This window comes from Salmo salar, chromosome 10 (assembly GCF_965601325.2).
Source record: "Salmo salar chromosome 10, fSalSal1, whole genome shotgun sequence".
Taxonomy (NCBI): Eukaryota; Metazoa; Chordata; class Actinopteri; order Salmoniformes; family Salmonidae; genus Salmo; species Salmo salar.
The window spans coordinates 74774846-74792094 of record NC_138300.1 but is presented as its reverse complement, the minus strand read 5'-3'; the positions used below and the strand labels follow the sequence as shown (position 1 = coordinate 74792094).

Below are 17249 nucleotides of genomic sequence, written 5' to 3'. Positions count from 1 at the left end.
TCATTCAGATCTAGGATGTGTTATTTTAGTGTTCACTTTATTTTTTTGAGCAGTGTATATATATATATATATATATATATATATATGTATATATATTTGTTTTTAAGATAGGGGACAAAATTATCAACACCCGTTTTCAGTACTCCAGCACCCTACCCTTTGATAACGACACTGAGCCTTTTTCTAAAATGTTTTATGATATTGGAGAACACGCTGGGAGGGATCTTAGACCGTACCTCCATACATAATCGTTCCAGGTCCTTGACATCCTTCGTCTGCGCTTATGGACTGCCCTCTTCAATTCAAACCACAGGTTTTCAATGGGGTTCAAATCCGGAGACTGAGATGAATACTGCAAAATGTTTACGGTGGGTATGGCGTTGAAAAACAGAAGCATATGCAGAAAAGTACCTCATATCTACGGTAAAATATGGTGGTGGATTTTTGATGTTATGAGGCTATTTTGCTTCCACTGGTCCTGGGGCCCATGTTAAGGTCAACGTGAAATTTACCAAGTACCAGGACATTTTAGCCAAAAAAACAGGTAGTAGTATTTATTGGGTTCCCCAATTAGCCGCTACCAAGGCAGCAGCTACTCTTCCTGGGGTCCAAACAGGAAATAAAACACAACAAATAAAATACATAATAATACTTAATCTCCTGACTCTGCCTCACTCTTCAGAAACAGGAGATGGGTCCTGCCCTATGAGCCGTTCGGGCTCGCATAAGCCAAGGATTTGTGCAAGGCCACCCACCTACATAATACAATACATAATACAGTGTAAATTACAATACAAAAATATATACAAACGTCCGTGTCTATTTAAAGTCCCTTTCGTGCCATAAGGTGTTATTTTATCTGGTTTTTGAATCTGGTTTTATTGCCAGCATGAGTTACCTGGGGTGGCAGAGAGTTCCATGTAGACATGGCTCTATTTTTTACTGTGCGTTTCCCAGCCTCTGTTCTGAACCTGGAGACTGTGAAGAGACTTCTGATTGCCGATGAGTGTCCGAACTGTGTGCCAACTGCTTGAACAGACAGTTTGATACCTTCAACACATCAACATCTAAGTGCAATATGTGCTACCCTGTTCTGGACCAACTGCAATTGACCTATGTCCCTCTTGACCGCACATGACCAGGCCTGTAGGACCTGTCTGGTCGACAGAAATGTCAAGAAAGCAGAGCATGGATAGGTCTCTTACCATTTTTGCAACCATAGAGTCTATGTTTTGGTTGCCTCTGTCAGGATGCTGACATTTGGCCGCAAGTGGATAACCCCAAGCACTAATCAAAATCCACAAAGAAACGGTTGACTTGTTTAATATGCTCATCTTTATCAAGGATGCCAATAACTATTTAGAAAGTGGGAAGGGTGCTAAAAATGCGAGAAAAGCACTTCTGAGGAAGAGCTAGTGACACCCACTCTCCTTAATATGTGTGGGTAATGCAATTTTACCCAGACACAATTTCCCACTTGTGCATTTCCCTTGCTGTCCCTGGACCTTTCCTTTCATAAACAGTTGCAAAGGCTTAGTACTCTCTGTACTCTTAGCAGATCTGAAGTCAGTGACAAATGTCGCACTGTGCAAAAGACTACTAGTGAAGGGGGTGGGGGGGGTAATCAGTTACATATCGGGATATTCATTTTAACAATATATCGTATCGTTTTGACAACATCACAATATTATTTTTCTGCTAGTTGGCTGTACCTGTGCCTAAAGTCCAGTATCTTGCCTTCATAGCTTGTTCTCCATCTTCTTTTTAAATCGGGAGCCAGTTTGTTTTCAGCACTTTCATTCCCATGACTGATCAAAACTCGTTTTATTTTGTCTCTCTCTCGTCCCTCTGCAGTAGGCATATGGTGAGCAATATGATTGGAACATCGAATCACAATAAAATCACAATAATTCTATATGTATTGGAATTGCAATACATATAGAATTATTGTGATAATATCATATTGTGAGATCCCTGGAAATCTCCAGCCCTAATTGTAAAATGATGAGATCATTTTGCTTTCAAAATACATTTGCAAAAACTGCTTTCAAAACTGTTTTCAAGCGATTGTATTATGAATTGTTTAGCCAAGACTGCTTGTCTAAAAAGACTACATGTTTCCCTCCATATCTATGGCTCTCGCAACTTGAATGCGCCTCGAGGAACATTTTTCTCGCATACAGCACACAACAACAGGCCGACTAGGTAAATAGTTAAACTACTCTACTATGGAGTTGCCTGATTTTGTTTTAATAACAACATTACATGGAAAAAATTGTATCACTGGAAAGTTGCATCCTAAGTGATACAGTACAGGCTTTGAATTACTTTGGACAAACTGCCAAGTGTTTTCACTGACATTTTCAACCTCTCTCTGACCGAGTCTGTAATACCTACATGTTTCAAGCAGACAACCAAAGTCCCTGTTCCCAAGGAAGTGAAGGTAACCTGCTTAAATGATTACCGCCCCGTAGCACTCACATCGGTAGCCATGAAGTGCTTTGAAAGGCTGGTCATGCCTCACATCAACAGCATCATCCCGGATACCCTAGACCCACTCCAATTCACATATCGCCCCAACAGATCCTCAGATGACGCAATCTCAATCGCCCTCCACACTGCCCTTTCCCACCTGGACAAAAGGAACGCCTATGTGAGAATGCTGTTCATTGACTACAGCTCAGCGTTCAACTCCATAGTGCCCACAAAACTCATCACTAAGCTAAGGACCCTGGGATTAAACACCTCCCTCTGCAACTGGATCCTGGACTTCCTGACGGGCCGCCCCAGGTGTTAAGGGTAGCAAAAAACACGTCTGCCACGCTGATCCTCAACACTGGGGCCCCTCAGGGGTGCGTGCTTAGTCCCCTCCTGTACTCCCTGTTCACCCACAACTGCATGGCCAAACACGACTCCAACACCATCATTTATTTAGCTGACGACACAACAGTGGTAGGCCTGATTATCGACAACGATGAGACAGCCTATAGGGAGGAGATCAGAGACCTGGCAGAGCAAGACAAAGGAGCTAATCTTGGACAATAGGAAAAGGAGGACCGAACAGGCCCCCATTAACATTGACGGGGCTAAAGTGGAGCGTGTCGAGAGTTTCAAGTTCCTTGGTGTCCACATTACCAACGAACTATCATGGTCAAAACACACCAAGGCAGTCGTGAAAAGGGCACGACAACACCTCAGGAGACTGAAAAGATTTGAAATGGGTCCCCAGATTCTCAAAAAGTTCTACAGCTGCACCATCGAGACCATCCTGACCGGTTGCATCACCGCCTGGTATGGCAAATGGTCGGCATCTGACCGTAAGGCGCTACAGAGGGTAGTGCATACGGCCCAGTACATCACTGGGGCCAAGCTTTCTGCCATCCAGGACCTATATACTAGGCGGTGTCAGAGGAAAGCTCAAAAAATTGTCAAGGACTACAGTCACCCAAGTCATAGACTGTTCTCTCTGGTACAGCACAGCAAGTGGTACCGGAGCGCCAAAGTCTAGGACCAAAAGGCTCCTTAACAGCTTCTACCCCCAAGCCATAAGACTGCTGAACAATTAATAAAATGGCCACCGGCACTATTTACATTAACACCCCTACTCCCTGTTTATTATCTATACATAGTCACTTTACCCCTACTTAAATTTACAAATTAGGAAGAGTTGCAAAGAAAAAGCCATATCTCAGACTGGCCAATAAAAAGAAAAGATTCAGTTGGGCAAAAGAAGACAGACACTGGACAGAGGAACTCTGCCTAGAAGGCCAGCATCCCGGAGTCGCCTCTTCACTGTTGACGTTGAGACTGGTGTTTTGCGGGTACTATTTAATGAAGCTGCCAGTTGAGGACTTGTGAGGCGTCTGTTTCTCGAACTAGACACTAATGTACTTGTCCTCTTGCTCATTTGTACACTGGGGCCTCCCATTCCTCTTTCTACTCTGCTTAGAGCCAGTTTGCGCTTTTCTATGAAGGGAGTAGTACATAGTGTTGTACAAGATCTTCATTTTCTTGACAATTTCTCACATGGAATAGCCTTCATTTCTCAGAACAAGAATAGACTGATGAGTTTCAGGAGAAAGTTCTTTGTTTCAGGCCATTTTGAGCCTGTAATCATACCCACAAATGCTGATGATCCAGATACTCAACTAGTCTAAAGAAGGCCAGTTGTATTGCTTCTTTAATCAGAACAACAGTTTTCAGCTGTGCTAACATAATTGCAAAAGGGGTTTCTAATGATCAAATAGCCTTTTAAAATGATATACTTGGATTAGCTAACACAACGTGCCATTGGAACACAGGAGTGATGGTTGCTGATAATCGGCTTCTGTATGCCTATGCAGATATTCCATAACAAAATCAGCAGTTTACAGCTACAATAGTCATTTACAACATGAACAATGTCTACACTGTATTTCTGATCAATTTGATGTTATTTTAAATGGACAAAAAATGAGCTTTTCTTTCAAAATCAAGGACATTTCTAAGTGACCCCAAACGTTGAATGGTAGTATGTGTCAGTTCAGTTCAGTTCAGTTCAGTTCAGTTTACACAGCGTAACAGAGAAAGCAATTTTTGAGAATACATTTATTTGGGAATATATTTCGTAGAACAGACATGTATTCAGCTTTGTCACCTCCAAACCAAACGTTTGGTTAGTGAGAGTCACACCTTGATGGACCCCTAATGAATTGGTTTGGCTGAACAGCTTTGGGTATCCACGCGCTAATAACTGTAGGATTCCAGTTGTTCTGCTCACGAGTTGAGACAACTGCAACAACGTGTGGTTTTCTGCTTGTCATTAGTGGTTTCCTGTCATCCACTAAACTGGCCCTGACCTGAAACAACAAAGCCCTCTTTCATTAGCTAATACCATTCTCCAAGAGAGTAGAAAGTCACTAATGAGAATAACCACAGCAGACTAGGTGGCTGTCTGAGGGAAGACAGGCACGCTAACAGTTGATTGGCTAGCATGGAATGGAGAGACAAGGTAGGTGACAGTTGATTGGTTGGCTGGGAACGGAGAGACAAGGTAGGTGACAACTGACAAGACGGGCGGAGAAGTGACATGATGATCAGGCTGTCAGTTCAGCTAACAGCCCAGCTTATTGAAAAGGTGGGAAGGGGAAGGAGGGAGGGAGGGAGTGTGGGAGATAATGACTAAATATAGAGGTTGGACCATCGTTAAAAGGCTGCAGAGAGAAAGGTTGAGGCGTGGGCGCTCTCACAGTTTCAGAACCGTTAGCTTGGCAAAGCACGTAGACTCCTTCGACTGGGTGAACAATGAACACATTTAGAAACAGTAATTAGCGGGCGCATCAAACAAAATACCATTGTTTCAACTTCCCTTCAGTGTTCTGAAGGGAATAAAACAGAGCCGGTTTGCTGAGCAGATGCAGTTCAAACAGACAAGGAAGGCTGATAAGATGGAAGTGAATCTGAGATAAGACCACCACTGAGCTTGACCTGTCTCCATTCCATCCCATGTTTCATACATGCTTGACGCACACCAAGAACAAGGTCTTTCAACCTCCCCCTGCTGTAAAATCCCATATCACCCTAAAGCCTTTCAAGGACTTCAACTTGGTTCCTCTGAAGATGCTGAAGACCCCACATTCTTCATTGGTGTACATGATAAACACCCATTCTCGAGATATTCTTTCAAGCATTCAAAGGTCAACAGTTAACACTGAAGGTTCAACCGGGGATGCCAGGCAGCGATGAGTTTACATTGAGACAGATAGGCCTACAGAGGATTACATGGCATGACAGCTAGTTGACAACGAGAGATGACAAACACTGTGATAGGTAGTAATGCAGAGTGTAAATAGCGTGGTGGCAGCAAACGGAGAAGCAGCAGAGACACAATGAGTGCCAAAAGTAACTAGGTTGATGAGTCTGTACGTGTGAGCCTTATGAGATGGGAGAATGAGAAATGCGCACACACACACACACACACACACACACACACACACACACACACACACACGATTCAATGTGAAAAGTAAGTAACTACGCTCACATTCGAATTCAAAGGGCTGAATCAGCCCTACTTTAACTAGGGAGACGAGGCATTCACAGCTCTTGGTCTATCAACCCCAGATTCTGTATTCTGTATTTAGTCAATTATATCTTGCCAGGTTCCCAATCCTCACCAATGCTACCTCACCCAAGGACACTGAAGAGGAGATAATTGTGCTTTTGGAGGATGTCCAAAATGCAGCACAGGGAAAAGCTCAGGGCTGGTCCGGGGGACTAGCTGGCATTGTGTTTTCTTTAGTTGCGATGTGACTGGAGTTGGGACTGCCATGGGATAGAGTTGGCACCAGACACTGCCTGCCCGGACTGTCCGGACACAAAGGGAGTTTTATATCCCCACCATGACCTCAAAAATAGAGAAACGGTAAAATGAGACGGAATAGTGATCTTATTGTTTGAGGGAAATATTACAGGAGTTGACGTTCCGGGGGATGATGTTTTTTAATAATGGCAGTGAAAAGAGAATGGAGCAATATAAGGAACTTCCTCTCTACTGCATGCCAAGCCTGGCTCATTATTCTCTGTCCAGTGGCCCTGCACAATGGATCGACAAAGGCTTCCTTACTCGACAAAGACCAAACGCATCACCACAAAAAAGCTCTTGGCAGTTCTGTGACAGTGATGCACATATTTTGCACATATTGTCAGTGGGCTTTCTTTTGTCCCCAGTGCTTGCAAAATTTCACTCTGCCACACAGTCACGTACGGTCGCTATGCATGCAGGTATTTTCCTCTCTCAGTCGCCATGGCAACAGCCTGAGAAAAGGCCATTCGAGGCGGGCATTTTCTTCTTCTTGTTACCGAGTTCCAAAGTGGACATGAGGAGACACCTTGTTTAATGGTCAACCGATAGAAACCCAGTGCAAACACAACCTGGGCTATATGAAGAGCGCAGGTTAACTCACGAAAGGTCAGGTAGCACGCAAAACAGAGGACCTTGGGAGTGTTGCGAAACAAATCATCTGTGAGCAAGTGTAGCCTTTCCGTTCCCTTAGACAAACATGAATGCCTTCAAAAGGGAGTCACAATAAAAATTGTGCTAAACAGAACAAAGACCCACTTCTAAAAATAAATACATAGGAACAGAATTCTGATAGTGTTGAAATAGTGGATAGAAATAGTAGAGTGAATATGCCGAAATGTATTTCAGAGTAAAAACATGGGATAAGATGTGAAAAATATATAAGTCAGTCTGTTGTCGTACTATATAACTGTATCTGGTTTCCTGTTCCTGTCGGCTTCAGCTGTCATTAAAGTGATTCTCCAGAGCTTTTGTATGTTGTCACCCAGTAGTTTTGGAAGTAGTGCTCAAAGGCGAAAACAGGTCCCTCGAAAATTGTGCACGACCGTGTACTACGTCATCCATTTCGTATGAAATGTTCCGTACAATATGTTATGAAGTAAGTTAAGGTCCCGGACAGCATCTTTAAGAAGAGTTGACGCCTCTCTGTCCCTTCCTTTCCTTTCTCTCCAGTCCACCCTTTTCACCCATCTCCTGATCTGATCCTATCTGCAACAGCTGCGGACATCACACACACTGCCTGAGAAGACAGGTACAAGCTCCATCGAGACAAACCATGACAACGGTTTCCATGGCTCCCTGATTCTTGGAAACCCATTTCCTGTGATGTGGCTGGGAACATAAATAGATCTAATTAGTCTCATCCCCATTTATCTTCTCTAATCACAGTGGAGTAGGGTGAAGGTGGTTTATTGGTTGATTTGGCCTTGAGTGCGGAGATCTAGGAGAGTGTCTAAGCACGGCTTTATCGATCGCAGCTTCCACAGTCATGCTGCTGGTGATGCAGGTTGACGTGTGACCACTGAAGTGTGATCGCTATGATACAGGAACTAGGGGTGTAAACATTAAAACTTTGAAACGAAATTGGGATCCTTAACGTTAAGAAAAATCCCTAAACAAAAAACACAGTGCCGTTATCACAAAACATATTATTATTATTTCTTTAGCCTAACTAGACGATAGGCTATAAAGGGAAAGATGCGTAATTTAAATATAGACTCAGCGATATTAAATCATTATTTATTTATTTATTTATTTATTGTTTATATTTAACTAGGCAAGTCAGTTAACCTGCATCACCAGCAGCATGACTGTGGAAGCTGCGATCGATAAAGCCGTGCTTAGACACTGTCCTAGGTCTCCGCACTCAAGGCCAAATCAACCAATAAACCACCTTCACCCTACGCCACTGTGATTAAAGAAGATGCAGAAAGTAAACAGTATAGTGGGTCAATTTCCGCAGCAACTAAGAGTGTCGAAGCATGAGGCTCTGGTGTCCTGGCTACCACGCTGTGAACAGCATGAAGCGAACCCGTGCACTTGCGCAGACACTGTGTGTGACTGGGAGAGCGAAGTGTTGCATCTCAATATCCTAGCCTATTCATTGATGATAGGCCCTGCTTGACTGAAGTTGCGGGACATTGCAAGCCAAAAAGAGATACAGCTGTCCATTGCGAGAACCAGCTTTTGATTGTCCATAGATGGGCCTAGTGCACAGTTCTGACTCAGTCTGCCTGGTGGTCTACCTGCCTATACTGTGTCCCTCCCCTCTCCCTCTTCGTCCCTCGCTAGCTCGCTATGAAAGATGCAAGTGTTTCTGTTTTCGGAAGTACGGCAATGTGATCAGTCTCCTCCGTTCCAAAAATACTGAATCTTAGAAGTGGAGTCCTAGCGGAATCGAATCTTGAAACTCAGAAATGAGAGTTTACACCGGGAGTCAGCACAAAAGGAGTCGAGAAATCAATTAAATTGGAGTCGACTCTCCACCACTACGTCATCGTCGTTAACAGTTGGAAAAATGGCAGAAAAAGGCAAGGGACAGCGGTGAAGTCCTGTATGACAATACTTTGAGAAGGTAAATGAGAAAGAAATGCAAACTTTGCAAGGTGGAATTGAGGTATAGTAATGGTAGCACAGGTTCAATGCTTAACCACCTGAAAGGGACGCACCGTGAGGCCCAAACTGTTGCTGGCAGAAGCGCAGCTGCATTGTGAATTAATGTGGAAAACCGATTTTAAAAAAAATGGTGGTTTAAACATTTTAATTTGTTACATCCCTAGCATTAACAACCTATCATTCAGCTTGTCTGTGCCTGCACCTGTCTGTTCCCTTCGGATTTAATCAGGATACACGGCTTACAGCAACGCATTCCCCTTTGAGAAATCAAATCAAAGTTTACTTGTCACGTGCGCCGAATACAACAGGTGTAGACCTTACAGTGAAATGCTTAGTTACAGGCTCTAACCAACAGTGGAAAAAAGTATTAGGTGAACAATAGGTAAGTAAAGAAATAAAACAGTAAAAAGACAGTGAAAAATAACAGTAGCGAGGCTATATACAGTAGCAAGGCTATAACAGTAGCGAGGCTACATACAGGCACCGGTTAGTCGGGCTAATTGAGGTAGTATGTACATGTAGATATGGTTAAAGTGACTATGCATATATGATGAACAGAGAGTAGCAGTAGCGTAAAAGAGGGGTTGGCGGGTGGTGGGTGGCGGGACACAATGCAGATAGCCCGGTTAATCAATGTGCGGGGGCACTGGTTGGTTGGGCCAATTGAGGTAGTAAGTACATGAATGTATAGTTAAAGTGACTTTGCATATATGATAAACAGAGAGTAGCAGCAGCGTAAAAGAGGGCTTGGGGGGGGCACACAATGCAAATAGTCCGGGTAGCCATTTGATTACCTGTTCAGGAGTCTTATGGCTTGGGGGTAAAAACTGTTGAGAACCTTTTTTGTCCTAGACTTGGCACTCCGGTACCGCTTGCCATGCAGTAGTAGAGAGAACAGTCTATGACTGGGGTGGCTGGGGTCTTTGACAAATTTTGGGGCCTTCCTCTGACACCGCCTGGTGTAGAGGTCCTGGATACACTGAGTGGACAAAACATTAGGAACTCTTTCCATGACATAGACTGACCAGGTGAATCCAGGTGATAGCTATGATCTCTTATTGATGTCACTTGTTACATCCACTTTAATCAGTGAAGATGAAGGGGAGGAGACAGGTTAAGAATCCTTTTCAAGACTTATGACAATTGAGATGTGGATTATGTGTGTGCAATTCAGAAGGTGAATGGGCAAGACAAAAGATTTAAGTGCCTTTGAATAGGGTATGGTAGTAGGTGACAGGTGCACTGGTTTGAGTGTGTCAAGAACAGCAACACTGCTGGGTTTTTCATGCTCAACAGTTTCCTGTATGTATCAAGAATGGTCCATCACCCAAAGGACATCCAGCCAAATTGACACAACTGTGGGAAGCATTGGTGTCAACATGGGCCAGCATCCCTGTTGAACGCTTGACACGTTCTAGGGTCCATGCCCCGACTAATTGAGGCTGTTCTGAGAGCAAAAGGGGTGCAACTCAATATTAGGAAGGTGTTCCTAATGTTTTGTACACTCTGTGTATATGCTGTGCTTAGTAAGACTTTCCTTTTATTAGTTACACAACCTTGCTCTCTCCATCTTTCCTTTCTAGAACTTTCTCCTAATTTGCCAGTCAGGTAGTCAGGTAGGAAGAACTGGATCTGAGGTCAGTGTAGGTGAATGCCCGGTTACTCCCCAGACCAGGTATCTCCTGGTTTCATCTGCGAAACATGCTCTTCTCTTCCCACTTTTATTCAAAGCGTCATGTTCTCTGAAGTTCAGTTAGCCCCTTGGTGACTGACTGGCTGTCTGGCGTCCTAGCTCCGCCAGGACCAGAGTGACATGCACTGAGATGGCCTGGTCCCAGATCTGTGTGTGCTGTCTTGCCAACTCCCATCGTCACTGTCACACAGAGATCGAAAGACATCTAGGACCAGGCTAGCATTGAGATGATGGTTAAAAATGATCTAGATACAATATTAAAAACAACCACTGGATGTTCAAAAGTATATTTCATTCAGAGACTTTATCAATAATCCAGCCTCACTCGTGCTGTGAAAGGAAAGGTTGCACAATATATATTCCACAAATCTAAAACAACGTTGACTGATTATATTCCTTCAAAACGGTCTTTACGCAAAAGTTTATTAAAAAAATACGTCTGTTTTCGCAATTTGAATTACATTTATCAAAAACTCGCATACCAACAATACACTGCAGCTTTGAAGTCAAGAAAGGAACAGCCTGCTGGTGGCTTCGGTGATGGAGGCGAATCAGGGAAGTAGGTACTAAAGTGCCCAAAGAGTTTTGTCATGTTATGTTGCTAGTGGATGATTAAAGAAAACGTGCCATGCAAAACAAACTGGCCCACTCGGATTTAGCATGGCGTATGGGGATGGAATAAGCTAGCTAGCTAGCTAGCAAGTAAGCTACAACAACTCCATCAACACTGCAAGTTTTGCAGAAATTAACGGTCAAATACCAATTGGATTAATGTCAATGTTTATTTCAAGATATGTCTTTATTTTTGCTCAACTGCCTGATCTTTATTGGCTGATATAACTTGCAGGATATTATGGTAGCCACTTACATGCACACCAATATCCCATTATTATTCGGGATACTCAAGTATTCTGTTTTTGAGTTGATGCATATAAACATCATATCCCATTTACAATAACATATCCCATTTACAATAACATATCCCATTTACAATAACATATCCCATTTACAATAACCCAAAAAAGCTTGTATCCCGGTTATGAGAAACCCGGATAAGATGCCTGGTCTTAGACGGGATACTGTTGCATGTAAACAACTTATCGCATTTACTGTTGTTTTTTGTGGTCTGTGCAAGCTCAGTTTCACATATCATGGTTGTTGTGTGATGTTTCATCTGATTGTCAAACAAATCACTTTGAAAAGTAGGGCACCTGCGCAGTTAAATCCACCATAATAATTCCATAATAATTTATTTTGCTGATACTCCGTACTGGACTGTAAAGCCTGCTGGCTACTTTCACCCCTATTTTAGAAACGTTTCTGCTTATAATTTCCGACATTTGGTAGGCCATATTATAAAACAACAAGTGTTGACATTACAGTGAAATGCTTACTTACAAGCACTTAACCTACAGCGCAGTTCAAGAAGAGTTAAGAAAATATTTACCAAATACATTAAAGTAAAACAAGAAAAAGGAACACAATAAAAAAACAACAACGAGGCTATATACCAAATTTCCAACACTTGGTAGGCCATTTGTTTGTCAGCTATAGTTAGATACATGCAGCTTCTCGTCTGTCATAACTTGTTGCCCCAGAAGACAAAATAAAGTAGTGCTCACCTGAAGAATGTCTTACATTGATAGAATTAATGCATTAGTAATCTAGTTAACACCGGTAAAGTTGTCTGTTTCGTTTAGGTTGGCGTTTTGGGACCGGCAAAAATGCAATAACTCCAAAACAGTGGAAAGACTGGGTCCTCTGAAAAATGTCCAAATGTCATCAGTTTGACCGGTTTTAAGGAAATGGAACGCTGAGAAAACGATGAAACGCGCTTCTGATAAGACTTCAGTTCATCTTGGGTGCATCATTTATGTGGTTGAAATACTGTCTGCTTGCATAACAGTGTCAAAGATAATACATTACACGCGCATTTTCTGAAGAGATGCCGAAACAAATAAATAATATTTCTCCAATCCTGTTCCTGAGACAAAATTAACATTTGTTCTATCGTTTTACTGCAAGAAATGCATAATTCTGATGGAGTTAATATTATATCCGACTACATGTGAGAGGTTATAGGCCCTACAGTCAGTGTCCAGATTTGAGTTATTATTCTATTTAACCCATATGAACTTAAATTAGAAATATTCTGTTTATTCATGGTTAAAGGGATACTCGTGAGTGGGATATCAAAAGGTGCATGTAAACAGCTTATCCTGAATAAGACCTTAATCTGGATATGAGCTACTATCCGGAATACTATCCGTATGTAAATGTAGTCAATTTTTGTGTTAGCCATTATACCTGGATTTACTGTTACTGCTGCTAGTAATGTTGGTGACGTTAGAACTCAAGTTAACATGTGCAGATATAGCTACCATCGGCCAACAACAGAGTTTTAGCCAGTTTGGTTATGGATGTTTAATGTCTTCTATGATGGTAAAGGTTTATCTTGATTTTGCGTAACAGTACGACAAACGCTGATGTGCTGAACTGCTAATAAGTGACTATGCAAAATGGTTCCGAAAATAATATTCCCCTCTCGCTGGAATCAACACCCATCTACATGCACTGAAATTAAATTGATTCGATCTTTGAGTCCTGTTCACTGTTATTTGACAGACGATAGAATGATAGATAATGGCTGCTCTTCGGGAGTTCTAATGAGTAGTAACTTTGAGTCCAAAAGACATTCAAGGGGCGGCGGTTTTACAACTAAACAAACACAAACAGTTATATTGTGTAGTGCTGCTACTGACTCCAAATCAGAGCCAAAATGCTTCTAAACCTCCTCAATGGGTCTCTTGTTTAAGTGTCCTTGAGTGATCTCATCCCTTCAGTTGTTCCCTGTCCCCAAACGAGGAGTCCAATCCGAAACAACGCTAGGGGAAACGACCACATTGTGCCTGTCTCAACTCTGTGGAGGGGAACCATTTCCCACTAGAAAAAGATTTTGGCTTAAGCCTAGTGGACCGGAAACTTGTAAACAACATCACACCAGGCCACACAGTAAATCAGTCATTATGGGAGATGCATACCAATAGACAGGGGGCATGTGTGGTGGATAGGTCTTAGGAAGTTGCATGACAACCAATAAAGAATGTATCCACATTATCCAATATCAGAAGTAATGAATTCAATAGTTTACTAGTAAAGTAATATCTTCGCCTACGAAGTCCATTTTACTGTTTGGTTTAGTTGAGGCTGATCTGTCCAACTTGACTTTCAGACAGCCGTTATTATCTACAACACAAACAGATACAGAACCTTGAGATGTAAATTACCTCGCCGCCGAGAGCTGTGTCCACAGTTTTATGAATGGGTTCTCTTTGAAGCTCCCAACCTACTTCACTTTAGAATATTAGCCTGGCCAAACATAGCCGGGCAGTGCTCAATTAGCACCTTTCATTTCCAACAAAAGTCTAATAAAACTGACTATTCCTCATTATAATAGGACATAATAATTGATCCATCTCTTTCAAACACTCACAATAGAGGTTGGGCCATATGCAATGTTAACATGGTCCAACCTTTCAATAAAGAGGGCTTCACAATTCTGATGGCTGTAATTGGTATTGTGTGATAGGCTTGGGCGATATACAGTATATACCGTACACCGCGGTATTTGGAAAAAGCCACAGGATGGTTTTTCAATACCGTCAAAATGATTTATTTGAAGTTTTTACATAATATGCAAGCCCAAGGGAGCACTAGGCAAGATGTTGCTGCTGGATAATACATTGTGTCAGATGGGACAAATAATAATCTTGTGGTTCAGTCGATGAGTGGTTACATGGAGATCAGAGAGGAAGCTACACTATATATACAAAAGTAGGCCAAATGGATTCAAACACACTCGTGTCTAATTATTAACCACTCTCTGGAATGTATGACCCGTTTGATACTAACAATTAGAAAATGCATGTCATTACCTTTCAGACAGACACTAAATGTACATGGGCCTGTTGGCTAAACTAATCATAATACCCCAACTACATATCTGACATACCCATGAGTGGAACATCATGTGCTGGGTGACAAGTTTCCATTCCCAAAGTAGAAACTACTGAGATCCTTGCAGTCTATTTTAGCAGCCATGATTTCATATTGTCAGCACACTGGAAATCTCTCTGCACACCTCTTTCATTGTTCTAGAAGAATACTGCACAAAGTTGGCACAGAAGAATGACTTATCAGTTTTTAGTTTCCTTTGTAATTATGTATAGCTAAATGGGCAGGATGAGTGCAGACTACCACAGCACAATGGCACGAGTGTCGAAGATTTGCATTATGTAATTCAAATGGATAATTCAATTACCAAGCACTAACCTATCCGTTATGTAATAACATAATAATAATAATAATAATGTCACTGTCCGACTTGAATCATCTGTTCATTACCTTCAGCTGTCGTGTCATATTTCCAATTAACGTGTCTATCTCGTAAAATAACGGGTAAATACAGTACCAGGACCGCGAAGCAGAAATAAATCTGCCTCTCGTTGACAATGTCTGCGGTCTCGACATGGATAAAAACCTACCGTGGAAACTGGGTAGATATGCTGTCGAGTATATCATTTCCGCGGCGGACTCAGAGAGGAGAAATAAGGGTCGAACGTCCACATAATCGTAATCTAAAGTAAGAAGTCCGTGGGTAAAGGGAAAATGGTAGACAAGATTGGAAGTGGGGAAAGCGGTTGTCAGAGTTGTCGAGCTGTCAACACAAAGGCAGGAGCACCGAGTAGATTAAATTTCGTCTGACTAAAAAGCTAACTTGTTGCGCTGAGCATCCACGAGCGCTGTGGCAATGGGCACTGGCTTATTTATTTACTGTTCCCGCCTCCTGCATTTTTTTGTGCCTTACTACTGTGATCTCTACGGTCCATCTACTACGTGCACTCGTGCAGAGAACGCGGAACACATAACTTCTAGTGGTTGATCAACTGTACTGCAAGCAAATATTGTTCTTTGGGGGAAAATTGAGGTGTTTTAATGCACGGGAGTTATAATCATGTTAGGCTAATAAAAACATTCAAATGTAGGCCTAACAGATGCATTTACCGTTGGTTACAGTATTGCTTTGTGATAGGAGCCGACATCATAGCATATTTAATCTCAGAGCCTACTGAATACTAAGGCAGGAGATAGTAAAACACATTAGGGCAATTTTAGCATGTACATCTTGGTGGGGCAGAATATATATATATATTTGATGCATGCCAGCAAAGGCACTACACAACACTAAAACAATACATTAATTGCACTGTAATGGTGACAAACGGTGCCCACAAATTGTCGTCCCAACAGCAGAGCTTTCCTTTCAGCACCATGGAGTTAATCCTTACCACTGCTACACCTGGCTATCAGTGGAGCCTTGTCTAACAGCGAAACAGTTCATTCAGCCTCATTTACTGCCTTTTTAAAAAACATAGCTGATATTGCTGACTTGCTTAAACAAATGGGGTTTCTACTGACAATTGAGATGTGCAAACTATGGTATAAGGGAAAAATGAGCGGATAAGAGGCAATCCAAGCTAGGACGGACGTATTCAATATAACTATTGGTTCAGCACTTTTGAAATGTACAGTGACAGAATTCAGAACATGGGCCGTTCTTACAGTATTTCCCCTGTACACCAAGTCAAAACTGTAGGATAAATAAATGTGATGATTAGATTTCTCTAAAACAGGCTATAGGCTACATGTGCACCACCAAGTCAGAACAGTAGGCTAAGTTATGAGGGGGGAAAGGGACCAAATTATTAGGGTGAGGCACATGGGCTAATAACAGATTACTACACAACATACACTTAGTATTACTTTCTTGGCTACAGTATACAGTGGCAAGAAAAAGTATGTGAACCCTTTGGAATTACCTGTATTTCTGCATAAATTGGTCATAAAATGGGATCTTATATTCATCTAAGTTACAGCAATAGACAAACACAGTCTGCCTAAACTAATAACACACAAACAATTATACGTTTTCAGGTCTTTATTGAACACACCGTGTAAACATTCACAGTGCAGGGTGCAAAAAGTATGTGAACCCTTGGATTTAATAACTGGTTGACCATCCTTTGGCAGCAATAATCTCAACCAAACGTTTTCTGTAGTTGCGGATCAGGCCTGCACAATGGTCAGGAGAAAGTTTGGACCATTCCTCTTTACAAAACTGTTTCAGTTCAACAATATTCTTGGGATGTCTAGTGTGAACCACTCTCTTGAGGTCATGCCACAGCATCTCAATCGGGTTGAGGTCAGAACTCTGACTGGGCCACTCCAGAAGGCGTATTTTATTTTGTTGAAGCCATTTTGTTGTTGATTTACTTCTGTGTTTTGGGTCATTGTCCTGTTGCATCACCCAACTCCTGTTGAGATTCAATTCACAGACAGATAGCCTTACATTCTCCTGCAAAATGTCTTGATAAACTTGGTAATTCATTTTTCCATTGATGATAGCAAGCTGTCCAGGCACTAAGGCAGCAAAGCAGCCTCAAACCATGATGCTCCTTCCACCATACTTACAGTTGGGATGAGGTTTTGATGTTGGTGTGCTGTGCCTTTTTTTCTCCACACATTGTGTTGTGTGTTCCA

General features: G+C 42.0%; 1 protein-coding gene across 2 annotated transcripts in view; it reads right to left on the bottom strand.

Annotated features, from left to right (window-relative positions):
- The window catches only part of gramd2ab (GRAM domain containing 2Ab), a 72878-nt gene extending 57330 nt beyond the window's left edge, over positions 1-15548 (bottom strand). Inside the window, exons 1-2 of one of the 2 annotated variants that reach the window (XM_014123957.3) lie at positions 15194-15548; positions 237-352 (exon numbers count right to left, since the gene is read on the bottom strand). In XM_014123957.3, the coding sequence (XP_013979432.1) occupies positions 237-268 (32 nt within the window). In that variant the 5' untranslated portion in view covers positions 269-352; positions 15194-15548. The remainder of the gene's footprint in view (positions 1-236; positions 353-15193) is intronic. The other variant, XM_014123958.3, reaches the window with a different exon arrangement.
- Positions 15549-17249: the final 1701 nt, after the last annotated feature.